This window comes from Opisthocomus hoazin, chromosome 6 (assembly GCF_030867145.1).
Source record: "Opisthocomus hoazin isolate bOpiHoa1 chromosome 6, bOpiHoa1.hap1, whole genome shotgun sequence".
In the NCBI taxonomy this organism is placed as follows: Eukaryota; Metazoa; Chordata; class Aves; order Opisthocomiformes; family Opisthocomidae; genus Opisthocomus; species Opisthocomus hoazin.
In genome coordinates, this window is record NC_134419.1 from 54,150,720 (window position 1) to 54,166,506 (window position 15,787).

At 48.2% G+C, this 15,787-nt stretch overlaps 1 protein-coding gene across 6 annotated transcripts in view; it reads right to left on the reverse strand.

The window, feature by feature from the left end:
• Nucleotides 1-15,787, reverse strand: part of CDH23 (cadherin related 23) — a 213,765-nt gene that overhangs the window by 89,920 nt on the left and 108,058 nt on the right. For all 6 annotated transcript variants that reach the window (XM_075423156.1, XM_075423157.1, XM_075423154.1 and 3 more), the window contains exons 10-11: nucleotides 4,320-4,432; nucleotides 2,116-2,304 (exon numbers count right to left, since the gene is read on the reverse strand). In XM_075423156.1, coding sequence (XP_075279271.1) covers nucleotides 2,116-2,304; nucleotides 4,320-4,432 — 302 coding nt within the window. The remainder of the gene's footprint in view (nucleotides 1-2,115; nucleotides 2,305-4,319; nucleotides 4,433-15,787) is intronic.

Sequence of the window (15,787 nt, forward strand, 5' to 3'; positions counted from 1 at the left end):
CACATTCCTGCCTGAAGACCTCGGTCCTCACCGTCCCATCCCTCCACCCACAGAGAGCCAAGAGAACCTGGTGCCATCTCAGCTACCTCAAATCCAGATGGTTTGTAAAAGCCTGGCAACTATCTTCCCTTTCAGTAAGTTTTTCACTGCAAGTTTTGGGATCTTGGGACTTCTGTAAATATACTGCCTGGGAAGCAGTGCTAGAACAAGCCTGGCTGCAGACGTAGTCCCACTTCTATCTCATATACATCTTTTTCATTACCTGGGTATCCTCTCCCCATTTTTTTCCCCCCAGAGTACTACCTTGATGGTTAATCCGGTTGCAAGCATCCATGAGGGGAAATAAGAAAGATCCACTGCAGGATAATGCAGAAAAAATACCCCCAAATTGCTTATAACTTTCCTCCCTCCAGATACTGCAAGCCATCAGTTCTCCTGCGTTTCTTATCAGTGAAAAAAATGCTACGGTCAAAGCAATCCATGCTAATATGATGGTCTCCAAAGACACATACAGTAAAAGTCCTTCAGTCTCCCTTAACGGAAGAGGTCATCTCTCAGCAGTTTTAAAAATCTCACCCAATTCTTTTGGGGAAATCTCAGGAAGTTAAAGGAATACACCAAAAGAATAAGTCTATTTTTTGCTGGCACAATCGGGAAGCCAAGGCTATTTTTTATTCTCCCATTTTAAAATTAGCAAGGCTGAGAAGTGAATTCTTGAATGGGAGTCACTCCAGTAAAATCAGATTTTAACCAGAAATAATGACAGATCCTTCATCCTTCTGGCACAAACAGAAGTGCTACAATGCCCTTCAAGAACAGATCTGCTGACATCTCTCAGAAAGCACAACAGCGGCTCTATTCAGAAACTACCCTAAGCATCTGTCATATCCATATCTTCTTTATTAGCAATTGACATTTTCAAGAAAAAACAATCTCTTTATCTGCTTAATAGCTCATCTGCACCTCTTCAGGCTGAACTCATAACTCTCGGGTGGTGACATCATGTCACAAGTAGATTATTAGTTCTGTGTCATAATCACTTCACATGAAAAAATGGGATTTCTGGGTGCCTTTAGAAGACTCAATGAACGTCACCCAGGGCTGGGGAGAAGCAAATCCATCATTTCAGCCAGCAAAGGCATCTTAGAAGATGCACATTTTAATTGACCCACTGCAATCTTGGGGGGCAAGGGGAGATGTTCCATTTCGTATTCCTCGGTGCTATCACATCGTTTACCTGAAGCATCAGGAAAACAGCCTGATGATGCCATTTATTCTGACAAACTCTCTCCCCTTGTATCTCACTCACCCTGAAGAGGAACATGGATGGCACGAGCCTGTAGCCAGAGCCTTTCCGAGGGACTTTGGAAAGTTCACCATGAGGTGTCAGCACTTGTTTGAAGCAGACACCACACAGTGTGGCGAGGTTGGCGGGTACCAGCACACAGAAGCAGCCAAACGTGAACTGCACAAGTCAAATGATCAGAGTAACTGAAGGCTTCAAGCCCAAGGCTGGAAAACATGCTGCAATCCCTACATGGCATAGACCGGTGCGTAACAAATAGGAGCTCCTTTAACACAAGGGAGGAACAAGCCTCCAACGCTCCCAGCTCGTTTGCAGTGATGAACTGGTATTCCAGTCCCCATCACATTTCCTCCAGCCCCACGCTAGCGGGTATCTCTTGCCTCCTCCCTGACAGCAGGAGTACCTGTCCCCACCGGGGCAGAGAGCCCACAGGTCCTCTCCTTCCCTCCCTGGCAGGTCCCCTGGGAGCCCAGCATAAAACCTCCTCCCTTTCTAAAATAGACTGGCAAAGGACTGCCCAAAAAGTGCCATTGGAAGCAGGCAAGAATGAGCATCCCGCACAATCCCATTTTCTGGCTCTCAGTGGCATGCAATCCTCACTGCGCTAAAGCACACGCCACGCCTGTGCTCTGGGGACCAAGCAAGTGGAGCAAGGGCAGCAGTAAGAGCTGAAAAAATGGCTATCAGCACGTAGCCATGCACCTCATCACAGGCCAATTGGAGACTTATCCCTTCCTGCACCCCCAAAACCATACCAATGCTACCCTACAAAGGATGGACAGATGCGCCCGTGGCAGGGGATAGCTTACCTCATCTTTGTCCTGCACCTGGATGAAGAGGGGAAGGGCAAAGCCCACCTGGGCCAGCTCCGGGATGGCCACGCTGTACTCTGAGCTGTTGAACTCGGGTGCGTTGTCATTGATGTCAATGACTAGGATGTTGAAGGTGGTGATGACAGTGGCATTGGAGGGCGTGCGGTCATCATTCAGTTCTGTCCCCTGCAAGGACAGAAAACAACAGGGCAGCCTGTATTTTTCAAAGAATAAATGTAAAAGAAAGCACGGATGCCATGATTAGAGACTCTTGCAGCCTTTGCTTCCTCCACCTTGCCAAGGAAGGTTGCTCATTTGGTTCTGCCACTGCCCCTTAACCTTGGGCACCTTTTCACGCTGCTGAGCTGTTAATACACACAGATGTTGACCCAGCTCTTCTATTACCCTTGCTTCAGACCCACAGCGCTCTTGCAAACTTTTCCAGCGGTTTCACATTTCCCTTGGGATGGCTGTGGCCAAGTTCTCACCTGCCCCTATCATGCAACGGGTTGTCAGGACTCGGAGTCATGCTAGGGGATGAGTAGGTGATTTCCCTGCCACAAGCCTTTAAACTAAAACATTGCCTTGTGGGATGTGGGGGACAGTCCTCAAAATAAGGGAAGCCACGATGGAGCAAAGATCACTCTTGTTTTCTGCTCTGCCATCCCCTGAGGTGGGACCAGAAGCAGGGAGCTAACCACCGTAGTACTACCGAAGGGACAGAAAACTAGGGCAGCAGAGGAAAACAAGATTTAGATCTTAAAATACATTTGGCAATGTGTATCTAAATACAGAGATGAGTCATGACTCCATATCGCACCTCTGTCTCAAGGAAGACTTTAATTTTGCTTTCCCAAAAGGAAAAAGTGCAGATTTTATTGTCAGAGAAGCAAGACTTGTGAAACAGCCTTTTCAAGCAGAGTCCCTTCTCTTGTCTTTTGGATAATCTTGCTTTGCTGTGGGCACAGAAAAGCAGTGCTAACGCGACCCACATGGCTCATTGCTATTCACCGCTTCTGCACACAACAGCAGAACAGGCTGATTCGAACAAGGAGCAATCCAGCTGTATTTTCACTGCGTGCTCCAGGATGAGAGCAGTAGAGAACATTTTGGGTCCTGGGGATGCGGGACACAGAGAGCTGGCATTTGCAGGAGGATGCAAAGTTTGTGGGGAGAGGAAACAAAAATCTGTTGGATCAACAGAATATAGTTGGAAGTCCATTACCATGCAGGCAGGAAAACGGGCAAGTTTTCAGGTTCACAAACCTTTCCAAGATTAAACAGATATTTTTGTCCCAATTAAAAACAGACTATCCTCCCTCTCTTGATTTCTACTGAATTTAAACTAAAAGCCCAAACCAAGAGATACTAGGGATGGATGCGGATCTATTTCCCGTGCATAAGCCCCATAGTACAACCTGTGCCTGGGACCAAGAGGGGTAATTTCTTGTCCCTTTCACCCCCGACAAAGCATTGCACTGGCCAAAATGAGAAGGTGATGCACTGGCTGCCGCCCTCCCAATCAATGACCCTTCCTACAATGCTGATTTTTCCCCACACTGGCCCAGCAGAATCTATACTTCTAAATGTGTTTCCAACCAGCTGCCCAGCTTGATATTGATTTTAGTTACAGGGCTGCGAGTGGAGCTGGGGAGCTGCTCTCAGGTGGGGCTGGTGGGGCTGGAAGACCATGCGCCAGTGCCTTTTCTTGACGAGGCAACTTTCAGCATCTCTCCCGCCCTGTGCCAGGCAGATGCAGATGATGCCCTGTTATACCACTGCCTGCTGACATGACAAAAAGTTCCTGTTTTGCCAGAGTTTTGGGGGGGAAAGATGGGAAATTGGCACAAGTGGGCAGAATTCATGTGCCTGTAAGTGTCTCTTGCTATTTAGGACCCCAGGGCATCAAGGATGTTGCCAGCAGATACGACGACAGGGAGATCTAGTTGGAAGCCAGACAGGGCACCCAAAAATGACAATATATGTCCATCTAGAGGCAACCACATTTTGGGCCACCCTACAAGGGGGCTGTGTTAAACATTTTGCTTGGTTTGGCTAGGGAACAGCACATCACAGCTCTGGATGCCCACAGGAGCAACATGTCCCAGGTTTGCGCCTCCACCTCAAAGGAGTTGTCCCCAGTCAGAGTGCCCTCCCCGTCCTGCTCTGGTGGTGTGTCTCCTGGATGGAGGAGCTCTTACCTTCACTGTGAGGACAAATCCAGAGGTATAGAAGGGGTTTTCTCGGTCCAGCGGCCCATTCAGGGTTAAAGCTCCACTGATGTAGTCCAGTGCAAAGATGCTGTTGGTGTTACCTGAGAAAAATAACAGGCAGTGTGAGCACAAGCAGCTGGTACATCCGATGCCAGACGGCGTAGGGGGGAACACAGAGAGGAAAACGGGAGGACACAAGCCTTTTCCCCTGCCAGTCTCCATGCCTGACTGGACCCAGCACTTGGAAGAGAGGTTTTACAGGACAGACCCTCTGCCAGGCCAGGAGCTCCAAGCTTTGCACAGGCTGCAGTGGGCTCTGTGAACACTGCACATTATCTCAAAGTGCCTTAAAATTTAATGGCTGTAATGGTCCTCTCCTCCTCTCACCTGCCCCAGCTTGGGGCTCAAAATGGCACTTTCCTTCCAACAGCCGATAAAGTTGCGAATACCTCTGGCAGCTAAAGAATTTCAAAATGTTTTGGTTAAAATATGCTGAAACTAGGGCCGAATCCAGGTGCTCCCTTCTGCACAACCTCCTGCATTCGCAGGGCATCATGTCCATGGGGTGGGCACAGCCTCTCTCTTAAAATACAAGAGTTAAGGGACAACAGCCCGGGTTAATCAGAGGAAGGCGCAGACAAACCAAGCTCACAAGTAACTCTTTACACAACGAGCAGTAGTTGAACGGTGGGGCCTCTTGCCAGAGGATGCTGATGAAAGTCCACGTGTATTCAAGGAGAGACTGGGGAAGTTAATGAAAGGAAAATCTATCAAGTAACAGAGAAGCCACGTGCAGCTGAGGAATTTTCTTAGCTGGATGTATTCGGTGCCAGGGAGAGTATTAGGGTAAGTACTATAGCCACTTGTCCTGCCTTTATGCTCTTGCCAAATGTGTTGACCCCATGCAGCTGCCTCCTTTTCCTCTACTTGAGCCAAATTTGGTCTCTGTGCTGGTCCTTAAGTGCAAGTAACCAGACAGGGTGCCATGGAGGGCTGTGCTGCCTCCATGGAGCATCCTATCCTCAGCCTGACTCCTCCTCTGGAATTACACACCCAGGGAGGATTAAGACGACACTGTAGTCCCATGGCCAGCAGATGCTAAAAAGGCAAATGTCCTGCACTGGGAATGCCCTTGCGACAGTCCCAGGTGCTCTCTGTGTCAGCCAGACAAAAGAAAGCAGTTGGTATGTGAAGTCTGGGACACCTGATGCCAGCCTGACACAATATGAGAGAAGCCTGCTGAATTAGTGATGACCAAGGAGGTTATGCACAGGCATATGGCCACTCACACCACCCACACCACTCCCCTCGTCATCTCACAGTATGCAGAAACCCCTGATCCAGCCTTAAATGGGAGAAAGAAAACCCTGCAGGTACGTCATATTCATCCCAGCCAAAAATAAAAAAAACCTCCTGTCTTCTCAATATATCTCGGCATGAACGAAACACACATAACATTTGTCATTTCCCTGAAGGGAGCTGCAAGACAGATCTGCTGCCGCAGAAACTTGTTTCCCATCACTCAGGATCTACCTCGCTCCCTTCCGATCCCCTGTTTAACCACAGCTGCACCTTCCACGGGATGGCCAAAGCCTGCAGGTCTGACTATTCCGGGAGCCGCCCCGGCCTTCATGAGCCACTGGCATCCAGCGTCTCCTCTGTCCCAGAGCCCTAAGTGCCATAACACCTTTCTTCACTATTACTGAGCTGTTATACCTTCCTCTCAGGCCTCCCATTTCTGTCCTTGGTCTTCTCTCCACCCAAAATGGCCCATTGACTGCCAGCCAGCTTAATGAACTGATGCATGGCTACTTACAATATTAGCAGCAGCCTTGCTTTTTTTTAATCTTTTTGCTGCTGTATGTGAAGATCTCTAGTCTCCTCCCTTGGACGATTCCCTTTTTTTCATCTTGACTTCCCACCTTTGCTCTGTAATTTACAGCTGACTTGTTAGGAGACTTCTTCCGATACCAGCTTTGAAGGGCACTCCACAACAAGTATTGAATTGTGCTGCAAAGCATTTAAATGCTTCAGGATGCCATGTTGCATGGTAAAGTTTATGCATCAAGGCTATCTTGGTACACTCCCCCTAATATAAAGCGTATTAAAATACCTTTTTAATCACAAAACACTGTTCTGCTAACAGCAATCTGAAAATAGGGAGACCAATGGATTTTAGCGGAAATGGGTCAATAGTGCAAAAATTTGACACAAAGAACTAAACACAGCATTGAGCACTGTGTCCTAAAAATGGTTACGTGTCTCATATTTGACCACAGTCATTTTCTGAAGGATGGATGAATAAATTAGAGACCTATATACCCCGCCAGGCTGCACATCAGAGGCTTTTCTTTAGCTCAGACTCCCCAGCACTGCTTGGATGGTAGTTATGTATCTGATGCCTTCCGGGGTGCCCTTGTGCAAGTAGGGAGTTGCTGGGCTTGCAAATTAGCCTCAAAAGGGAAAGAGGTCTCTCCAAACTTGTCCCTCAGAGGCCTTGCATAATTTCCTCTACAATGCCTCTCCAACCACCGCTTCATTATTCCTCTGACCAGTGATCCTCGCTGAAGTACTCCCACTGCCGAACAATGCACGTTCCCCTGAGACGCTTTCTTTGCAAAAATCTTCACATGTCTTCACTTTCCTCACATCAAGGGGGAAAAAAAAAAGGTGGGGGAAAAAATAGCCAATTTTGTCTTTCCCTCCCCCGAGTCTCTCACCCCACCTCTTTAAAAATTCTCCTCCCCACCTGGTTCTCTCCCGTTACCTCTCCGTCAGCTTCCTGACCCAGGAAAAAGCCGAGCCTGTGTTAGGCACAGCTTAGTCCACAGCTGTTGGTGCAGACAGCCACATCAGCTGATGGCTTTCAACCTGTTTGTCTGCTCCACTGCTCTCCCAGTGCTTGCTCTGTCCTGCTCCCAGCCGTGCTGGTTGCTGGGGTCTGTGCCCGAGGCAAGTGGACACCGTGCACTGAGCCAGCTCCTCGTCAGTCCGGCCAATGGCTTGCGGGAGCGGTGACCAGTGCTGCCTGCCAGGCAGGCCAACGGAGCAAACCGTGGTTTGCTCATCACTGGTTTTGATGCTATACCGCAATGCGCAGACATGTGACGGAGAACACAGAGGGAATGGAGAACCTTTGCAAGGATTTCAAATCCACTTGAGATCCCCTGTTTCTCAAAGGATGCAGAATGGCGCAGACCTTTCCATCTCCAAGCTTGCACTCTGCAAACTGTTTTAATGATGCAGATGGGAACTACTGTGGCTGCACTTGCCACAGAAGTCAAGTGACCTTCAGAAAGGTGCCCCCACTGCCTCCTCTTCTCCATGTCCCCCTTGCATGGTCTTCATGAGCAGTGCTCATGTCATGGCACACACAACCTTCTGCTCTGCATCAGGCAGGCAACAAAATGGTTGCTTACTTGGCTCAGAAGTTACCAGCTCCTGGACGTGTCACTGCTTGAGCCATCTACCACCTAGTCTGAGGTCTGGTCCAAGCCACGAAAGCATTTCTAGAAGGAGATTAAGGACTTCATTTCCATACCTCTGGTTTGAGAAAGGAGCCCAAGACCATGCCCAGACTTCTTGTAAACAGAAGCTTACAAGTCCTCCGCCTCCTTCCCCATCCAGACAAGGACGTGGCGTGTTCACAGAGAACCCGGTAATTCAGCTGCATTGCATGGAACAGACAAAGCTATTGAGTAAACGAGTCTTTCATCAGCAAAGCAGGAATTCTGCTTTCAAGTGCTGGGAAAGCAAGCATGGCTTTAAGAAAAGCAGGGCAGAAAATAAACACGAGGCTGCCTAGGAGGTAGCATCCCTTGGAGAGGGACACCCCATGGGAAGGCAGGCAACACTTCTACCTCTCCGCTACAGCTGCAAACTTTCCAAGCTGGGGACAGCGCGAGGCAGGAGACAGCAGGAGAGGCTGGGAGAGAGACCCAGGGTAGGAACTGGAGATGGGACAGAAATTAAACGATGGGAAGGGAAAGGCTGAGCAGCAAAATGGAGCACAGAGAGAAGAAAAGCAAAGCGGACAATGTTTTTAAACACTTAAAAAGACAGAGGAAAGGTAAGAACAAGGAAAAAAAAATAACATTGGGACAGGAATATGAATGCATTTCTCGCAGATTTGTTGATCTCACCTGGCAAGGAACAGGCTTGCTCAGGACATTCAAGCCCTCCTTCTGGTTATGACATGGGTAAAAGGAAAAGGAAAACTTTCCTACCCCTCTGTCCGTGTGCAGGTACAGGGACAGCAGAAGCTCCTACATCTCATCAAAGGCTGACAGTTGGGGCTGTTCAGCCCGGAGAAGAGAAGGCTCCAGGGAGACCTTAGAGCAGCCTCCCAGTACTTGAAGGGAGCCTACAAGAAAGCTGGAGAGGGACTTTTTACAAGGGTATTTAGGGAGAGGACAAGGGGTAATGGCTTTAAACTGAAAGAGGGTAGATTTAGATATAAGAAAGAAATTCTCTGCTATGAGGGTGGTGTTTGGATGGGGCTTTGAGCAACCTGGTCTAGTGGAAGAGAGGGAGGCAGAGAAGTTGGAACTAGAAGATCTTTAAGGTTCCTTCCAACCTAAACCATTCTATGATGATTCTATGATCCACCATGACCAGGTAGGGGACCAGGAAAGCAGACACCAATGCGGTGCTGGGTTGGGAGCAACCAGGTGGATCGCAGTAGCCCATTTGGAGTTTTTTCCCAGGCTCATTGAGGAACGGATGGTGGTATAGGCATCATTTTGGAGAAACACTGCCATTAACGAGGGGTTTTATAGATGAGGGCCATAATGTTTAATTGCCCTCAGCCAACGCTCTCACAGTTTAAAAAGGCCATTAATATTACTGGCTCAAACCCAGCAAAAAAAAAAAAATTGAAAAAAAAAGAAAAGACGCTGATGACTCCTCCTTCCCCCCTACCCCTTTGGCCTTTAAGCATCATTCAGATCCATAGGAGTGAGATGCAGCTATTGCCCAGCTCTAGCGCAGAGCTACCCATCAGCCAGGGGAAGCCGCTTCCCCCACACAGAATTTCCCCCCCCCCCTCTACACCAAGGGCCATTTGTACTAGGGAGCCGCATCCTCAAAAGGCCCCAGGCTTGCTGAGCTGCTGAACTTGGAGCGGGTGACTTTCATGAGATGTGAAAGGGGAACCCATCACACACCTTGCGCCGGATAATTTATTAATCAAAATGTGCTCCGTCAGGGCTCCTCGGCACCGAAATAGATGCTGTTGGATGTGGTTCACAGAGTCAGCAACAGACACAGTTATCATCGTATAAATAGTCCATCAGCTGCTGTGACCACCTCGCTGCTCTTCACCTTGAATGTTTGCTCCTGTGCAATATACAGGGAAGCACACCAGGGCAGATATCTCACCCCGTGCTTAAATTCAAAGCAAACAAGTTATTTCCAAAGGAAACGGAGTTATTACAACCTGAGCTTTATTTCTTCACCCTGCACGAAATCAAGATGCTCTAGAAAACTGTGCCTGTTCCTCCTGCTCTGGACTTGTTTGTTCTGCTTCCCAGAAGATGCAGCTCTCTCTGGGACAACTAATTCAAGGCCAAAGCTGTGTGCCAGCACCCCTCTGCACACGCCTGCTCTGCAAATAGGCATTTTTAGTATTTTCCCGAAAAGATTTAATTGCCCATTCTAGCACAACCGGCACAATTTCTGATCTTGCAGAGCCACAAAAGAAGCTTGGATTAAATGCTCGCGCGGTTCCCTTTTTTAGACCTAAACGTACAGCACAAGAAAATAAAAGGAGAGATTTATCACCCGAGGTGCAGTCCCCCTCCTGAAGCCCCTGGGACCTGCAGACGGGTACCAGAGAGGAGAACAGAGCCCGCAGAGTTTAAAGGTTCCTACTCTGAGTGTAATTCATCCCATGGAAGGATGCTGAGCCTTGGACCACAATCATCATTACTCCATGTCCTCTAAAACATGCTCGGCGGCTCAAAGGGAAGGCAAATCACCAACACTGCCTGGCTTGGCTTTTTTCCTCCCAGCCTTTCCTCTTTTCATGAATCTAATCCTAAAACCTGCTATGGGAGAGCAGCCAACAGCTGGATCGTGAGTCAAGACAGCAGAGCAATGCAGGGAAAACTATAGTAAATGTTTATTTCACTCATTTCTGTAAATGCAACAATCTAACCCTCCACCTGAGGATTTTGTCCCAGTAGACGGGGCACAGGAGGTGCATTACCAGAGAGAATAGGCTGGTCTGGGCATCACCACCTCGGAGCAGCAGTTGCAGAACATGCTCTCGCCCCGCAGCCAAAGGACGCATACACATAAAACCAGCACCTTTTTACCAGCTACCATGCCTGCGCTGGATTGAGAGACACACAAATCACCTCTCCTGCCTCTGCCACAGCAGCAAGAAGACTCTTCAGGAGAACACGAAAGAAGTACACTGTAATATGCCCGGTAACAAGTCTGAATCAGGTTTTAACATAAACCGCACATCTCCAGGCTCAACACTTTTCAGAAAATCTTCCATTCAGAGACATATTAAAAATCATCTCAGAACCACTTGTCTTCTCTAGCCCCAACATGAACGTAAACAGCACAGGTTCATCTTTTTCCAATGTTTGCCAACATCTTGAATACACATTAAATCCCAGGAAGTTAAATAGTCCCAGAAATTAAACAAAAAATATGCTTTTGTTTCATATTTACACATAAACAGGAATGTATAGTTTTAATTACTGAAGACCATTTGCTGGGGGACCACCTGCCATGCAAACCATTATCCCAACTGTATCTGTTTCCAGTGATTTCTAGGCTGCCAGGGAGCCAAAGCAAGATGCCAAAGTGACGTCAAAGAACCATTAGCAGCGGGGAGGAAGACAGGGAGCACCCAAGCCAAGAAAAGAGGGGCTGTGGCCACAGCCACCATCACTTCTTTGTGCCATCTCATCCCCTTGCACTGACAGGGTGGAAAAACAGCCTTTGATGAATAACTCGGCATGAGGCACTTTTCCACCCATCAGCAGGTCCTCCTACAGAAATGTTCTGCTATGATGACTGCCTTTAAATCACGCCGGAAGGCCTTCCCAGCAGGTGTAATTTATGAGGACTTTAACACCCTAGTAGTTCTCCGAGCAATCCGAATGTGGAAAAAAGCCGGCACAATGTGGGCCAACTGGCAATGGGAATATAAAAATTAGCAGGTCAAATTTCCAAAGATCCTCCCTGATGTCTGGTTTAAGCGACTCGGGGAAATGGTTTGCTTTGCCCTGCCTTCTTTATTAAGTCAGGTCAAAATCTGAAGGGAGGTGTCAGCAGCTGAGACCTCTTTGGCCACTTAACCTTACCTCAAGGGTTCATACTGCACTTTCAAAAGGAAGGCAGTGAGGGACTGCAGATCTGTTAGGATCGTGTGAAACATTCTGAGAGATACTGCACCGATTTTCACATATTTATGTATGATATTTTATTCCTTTAGCAGGAAAACCAGAAGAAAGATGAAGAACAATTCTTTCCAGACACGGTTCCCTCTTGCTTTTGTAACTCACACTTCTATTACATTGTGCAAATAATGATTTTTAATTTATGCTTCGCTTGGTATACACCAGCTTTAGGAAGAGAGCACTTCACAAGAAACTGCATCAGTCTCCTAAAACAATCAACTCTGGGGAAAAAAAAAATGCCCTAAGGGTTTGTGAAGAGCCCTAAGGACCAGCTCACCCAACTGCAAGCCCCATGCTCCCTCCCCTCTCTCCTGCAGGACTTTCCAAGCCCACGGAAGGACGTATGGATTGCCCTTGTGCAATATCCTGTTGCCCATCCATCACCACACCTGAATGTGTCAGGCAGGCAGAGACTGACATTGGGGCATCTTGCAAAGCCCCGGGGATCCTCTCCCCTGGTTTAACTCTTTCAGGCCTGCCCAAGTAGCACAAGTCACCTTTGCATTTTCCTGCCAGGAGATGCGAAGCCTCCTGACTGTCCTGGAAATAAATGAAACCCAAAGTTTACCGCTAGCGAGCAAAGTGCGAGACTGCGACCGTACAATACATTTTCCTAACAAGAGTTTGCAGACCAAAGTCCCCTCCTGCCTATTAATTCAACTACCATTTAATTCACGATAAAAATCCTTCTCTTAAAGAGCCAAAAGATTCCCTATGCCCCAGGCTACGCGCAGCAGCAGCAAACGTGAAAACACACTGCCGTCTGCAGGCCTGATCCTGTCGAGAGTGCCGGGGCCCTCCGATTCCCACCGGGAAATCAATCGCTGTTAGACCAGAGAGTTCCCCTAAAAGAAAAGTCTTATCTAGAACAGGTCATGTTATACAACAAGTCACTCGCTTTGCCTGGGAAATGAAAGATGATGAGGCAGAGTCCGTGGCATAGAGGCTATCTCCATAAATCTGCCAAAAAAGAACCGTGGATTACTTTGCTGGATTAATTATCTGTCCTTCAAACACAGCCCTGACCTCAGCGGCTGAGCATCTCCGAGCTGTCAAAGCAGCCGGGGATCCAGGGATGGAGGGCTTTGACAGGGCACCGTCCGCAGTCTGCCTGCACCCTCCTTTTCTCCTGGGACAACCAGCAGAAACACCTATCAGAGCAACGCGAGCCCTGGCACTGACCAGCCTGTCGGCATGAGGGGCTTGAATTGTGAGGTCTCAATCTGGATTTCCTTTCCGAATGGCCTTTTGCAGGGTGGTGACCCCACTCCTCGCAAAATGCAGGGTGAAAAAATGCATGTTTTCATGGGGCTAAAACACTCAGATTGGAAGGAAGGGGGAGAAACGACCGAGCGGCTTTTCCCTAGAAGTGATAGAAACAATTCCCCATGCAGGCAGGCAGACAGGCAGGAGGGCTCGTCTGCCCGGACAGGACAGCTAGCCAAAGCCATGACACAGCCAGATCAGTGCTCCTCTGTCATTTCAGGCTTAACAGCTTTCTAAGCTGGCGGTATAAAGTTAGATCTTAAGTCTTATTTTATGTGGTTATGGTTAATCTTTTAGTTTTATTGTTTTCCTGTCACGGAAGGACCTTGTGCTGGAGATAGCCATATAAATAAGAGCTGCTGCAGTATATCCTGAGGTGCCGCTACCCGAGGGCTGGAGCTCAATAGGACACTGGCAATCCTAAATTAATTTTTATACCCCGCCTCCAAATCATACCAATGCTTTAGATATTAATACCAAAGGAATGATAAATGTCTAAGTTGGTTTTCAGCTCTCTCACTGCTGTATATTCAATCCCAGCTGGTAAAATCAGACCAGCCAGGTGCGAGCCCTGTGCCTGAAAGCCTGGGAGAGCCGGGGAGAGGCATCACCCATCCCTGCCGTGGAATGGCAACAGCATCACCGCCACCTCTCCTTGTGCAAGAGAGCTGAAGAGCCCGGTATAATTACTGCCTCCACCGACCATTTTCACTTTTGCTTACGGTTGGTTTCTAATTTAATTTGCTTCCCCATTCCCATATGTTAAACTATTTTTTTGCAAAATTGCCATAAAAATTTACCAGCTCAGGCACAAAATCTGCTCGCTGACCTTTATCATCATGATTGAGGATAATGACAAGTTAATTAGGCTTTACCTGCCTGCCAAAAAAAAATCGCTTGCCTTGGGTGAGCAGGATTTTGGAGGCTCGCTAGCAGCTGGTTCCCGTGTCTGGACTCTCAAACATCTGAAGGTAACATCTTCTTTCAAAAGTAAGAAGCAAATCATGGAAAGTATAAGAGAATGCCTTGAGCAGAGTGGGGGAGGCACTCGCACTCCTACTGACTTCAGAAAAAAAATCGTTTGCCCCAAAACCATGTTTTCTTTAAAAATTGCCCTCAGCCACACACCTCGGCCAATATCTGGCACCCGAATGAAGCTGGCGAACTCTAACTCTAACAATAAACTCAATTCAAAGTGGAAGCAGAGCATCCTGAAGCCTGGCTTCAGGGATTTTAGAAACCTCCATCTGAAGCCGAAGGCAGGGTGAGGATGGGGAGGAGGCAGGAGGCAATAGCGGGTGTCTGCGGTCACCCCTTGGTCTGTCCACAGGCTGATTCTTCTCAACACCACTGCTCTGCAAGATGCTGGTGCCGACAGGAGAACATCTCCTGGCCAGTTATGAAAACACTCCACAACTCTCATGTTTGGGGAAAAAAAAAACCAAACGTAAAGCAGTTTAATCATTCTTTGATGTGTTCTGCCTGATTCCCCGATACGAGAGCTACCCCCTGCCAGGCGGGGCCAGGAGCAGGGATTAAGCTCCTGGCATACGCAAGCATATGCGAGGATGTTTGCACTGATCTGCCTGCCTGTCACTCTGCACCCTGCTGCCATGAGGCTCCCAGAGCGTGCCTGGCTCCCTTCCACCTCCTCTCCGCCCGGCCGTAACGGCCAGGCTGACGGCTACCCTGGCACTGAGCGGGGGATGCTCGCAAAGGGACGTCGGGGCTATTTCGCAGGAAAACCAAAGACAGACAGGAAAATACAAGCATGCATGAACATTCCAGGTAAAAATCCAGAGTTCAAGGTTTGGTTTCCTTGATTTGGTAGAGCAGCCGTGACCGCCCGATGACCAGAACGCCTGACGTGACCATGAGTGGATGGGTGCATTTAGCAAATTAACCCTCTATAGATTGCGTGGTTGTTTCTGTAGGTTTGGGCCGTCAAATCAAGGCTCTTGGAAACCCAGAGCTGTTTGTATTGCACTAGTGCTGACAAGGGAAATTTGGATACCTACAGCATACTGGGTCAGAAAAAGGGTCTGTGGCCATCGGCAGACGCACAAAGGAGGGTGTATGAACAGGACAAGGGTGATGTCCCAGCTGCTGAGCATCTTCAGGCTTTGAGCGGAGTGAGGTTTCTGTAAGCTGAATACTTTTACCATCCTCACAGTAGTTCACCAGTGGCTGCAAAATTAGATTGAGGTTTCAGTCCAGACTCTGGTGAAAAAGAGCCCACATCAGTCAAAAGAAAGTCCCTGCTGCACTTTGCCCAGATAGATACATATGATCTGGGGGAATCTGTCATTTAATTCATGCTGGGGAAACATTAGAATAAATTGCAGAGGGAACTAGAGAAATAAATAATACTTGCATCTTCAAAGGCAGACTAACCTGAATACTTGCAGTCAGGATCAATGGACTTGAAAGCCAGGGTAAAATCACCTTGACCCTAGAGGTTGATTAAAAGAGTATTTGAAATGTCTAGGCTTTAAGGAACTAAAACTGGGAAATTATTTCCACGTGTGTAGCTTGAAGGAGCTGCCAGCCAGCACCCAAAGCATGTGGCACAGCGAGGAGAGGAGGCACTGTTGCCATTTCTTGCCATGAAGATCCCCTCAAAAGCAATGCCAGAAACAGCAACCCAGAATCCCCAACCCTGTCCCTCGCTCCTGGATTAACCCGAGTAATCTGTACATCCCCAAGGCACAGCCCCACAAAAGCAGTGTCCAAGTGCAGCCCAGCAAGCACCAAAGTCTACTTCAGCTATGG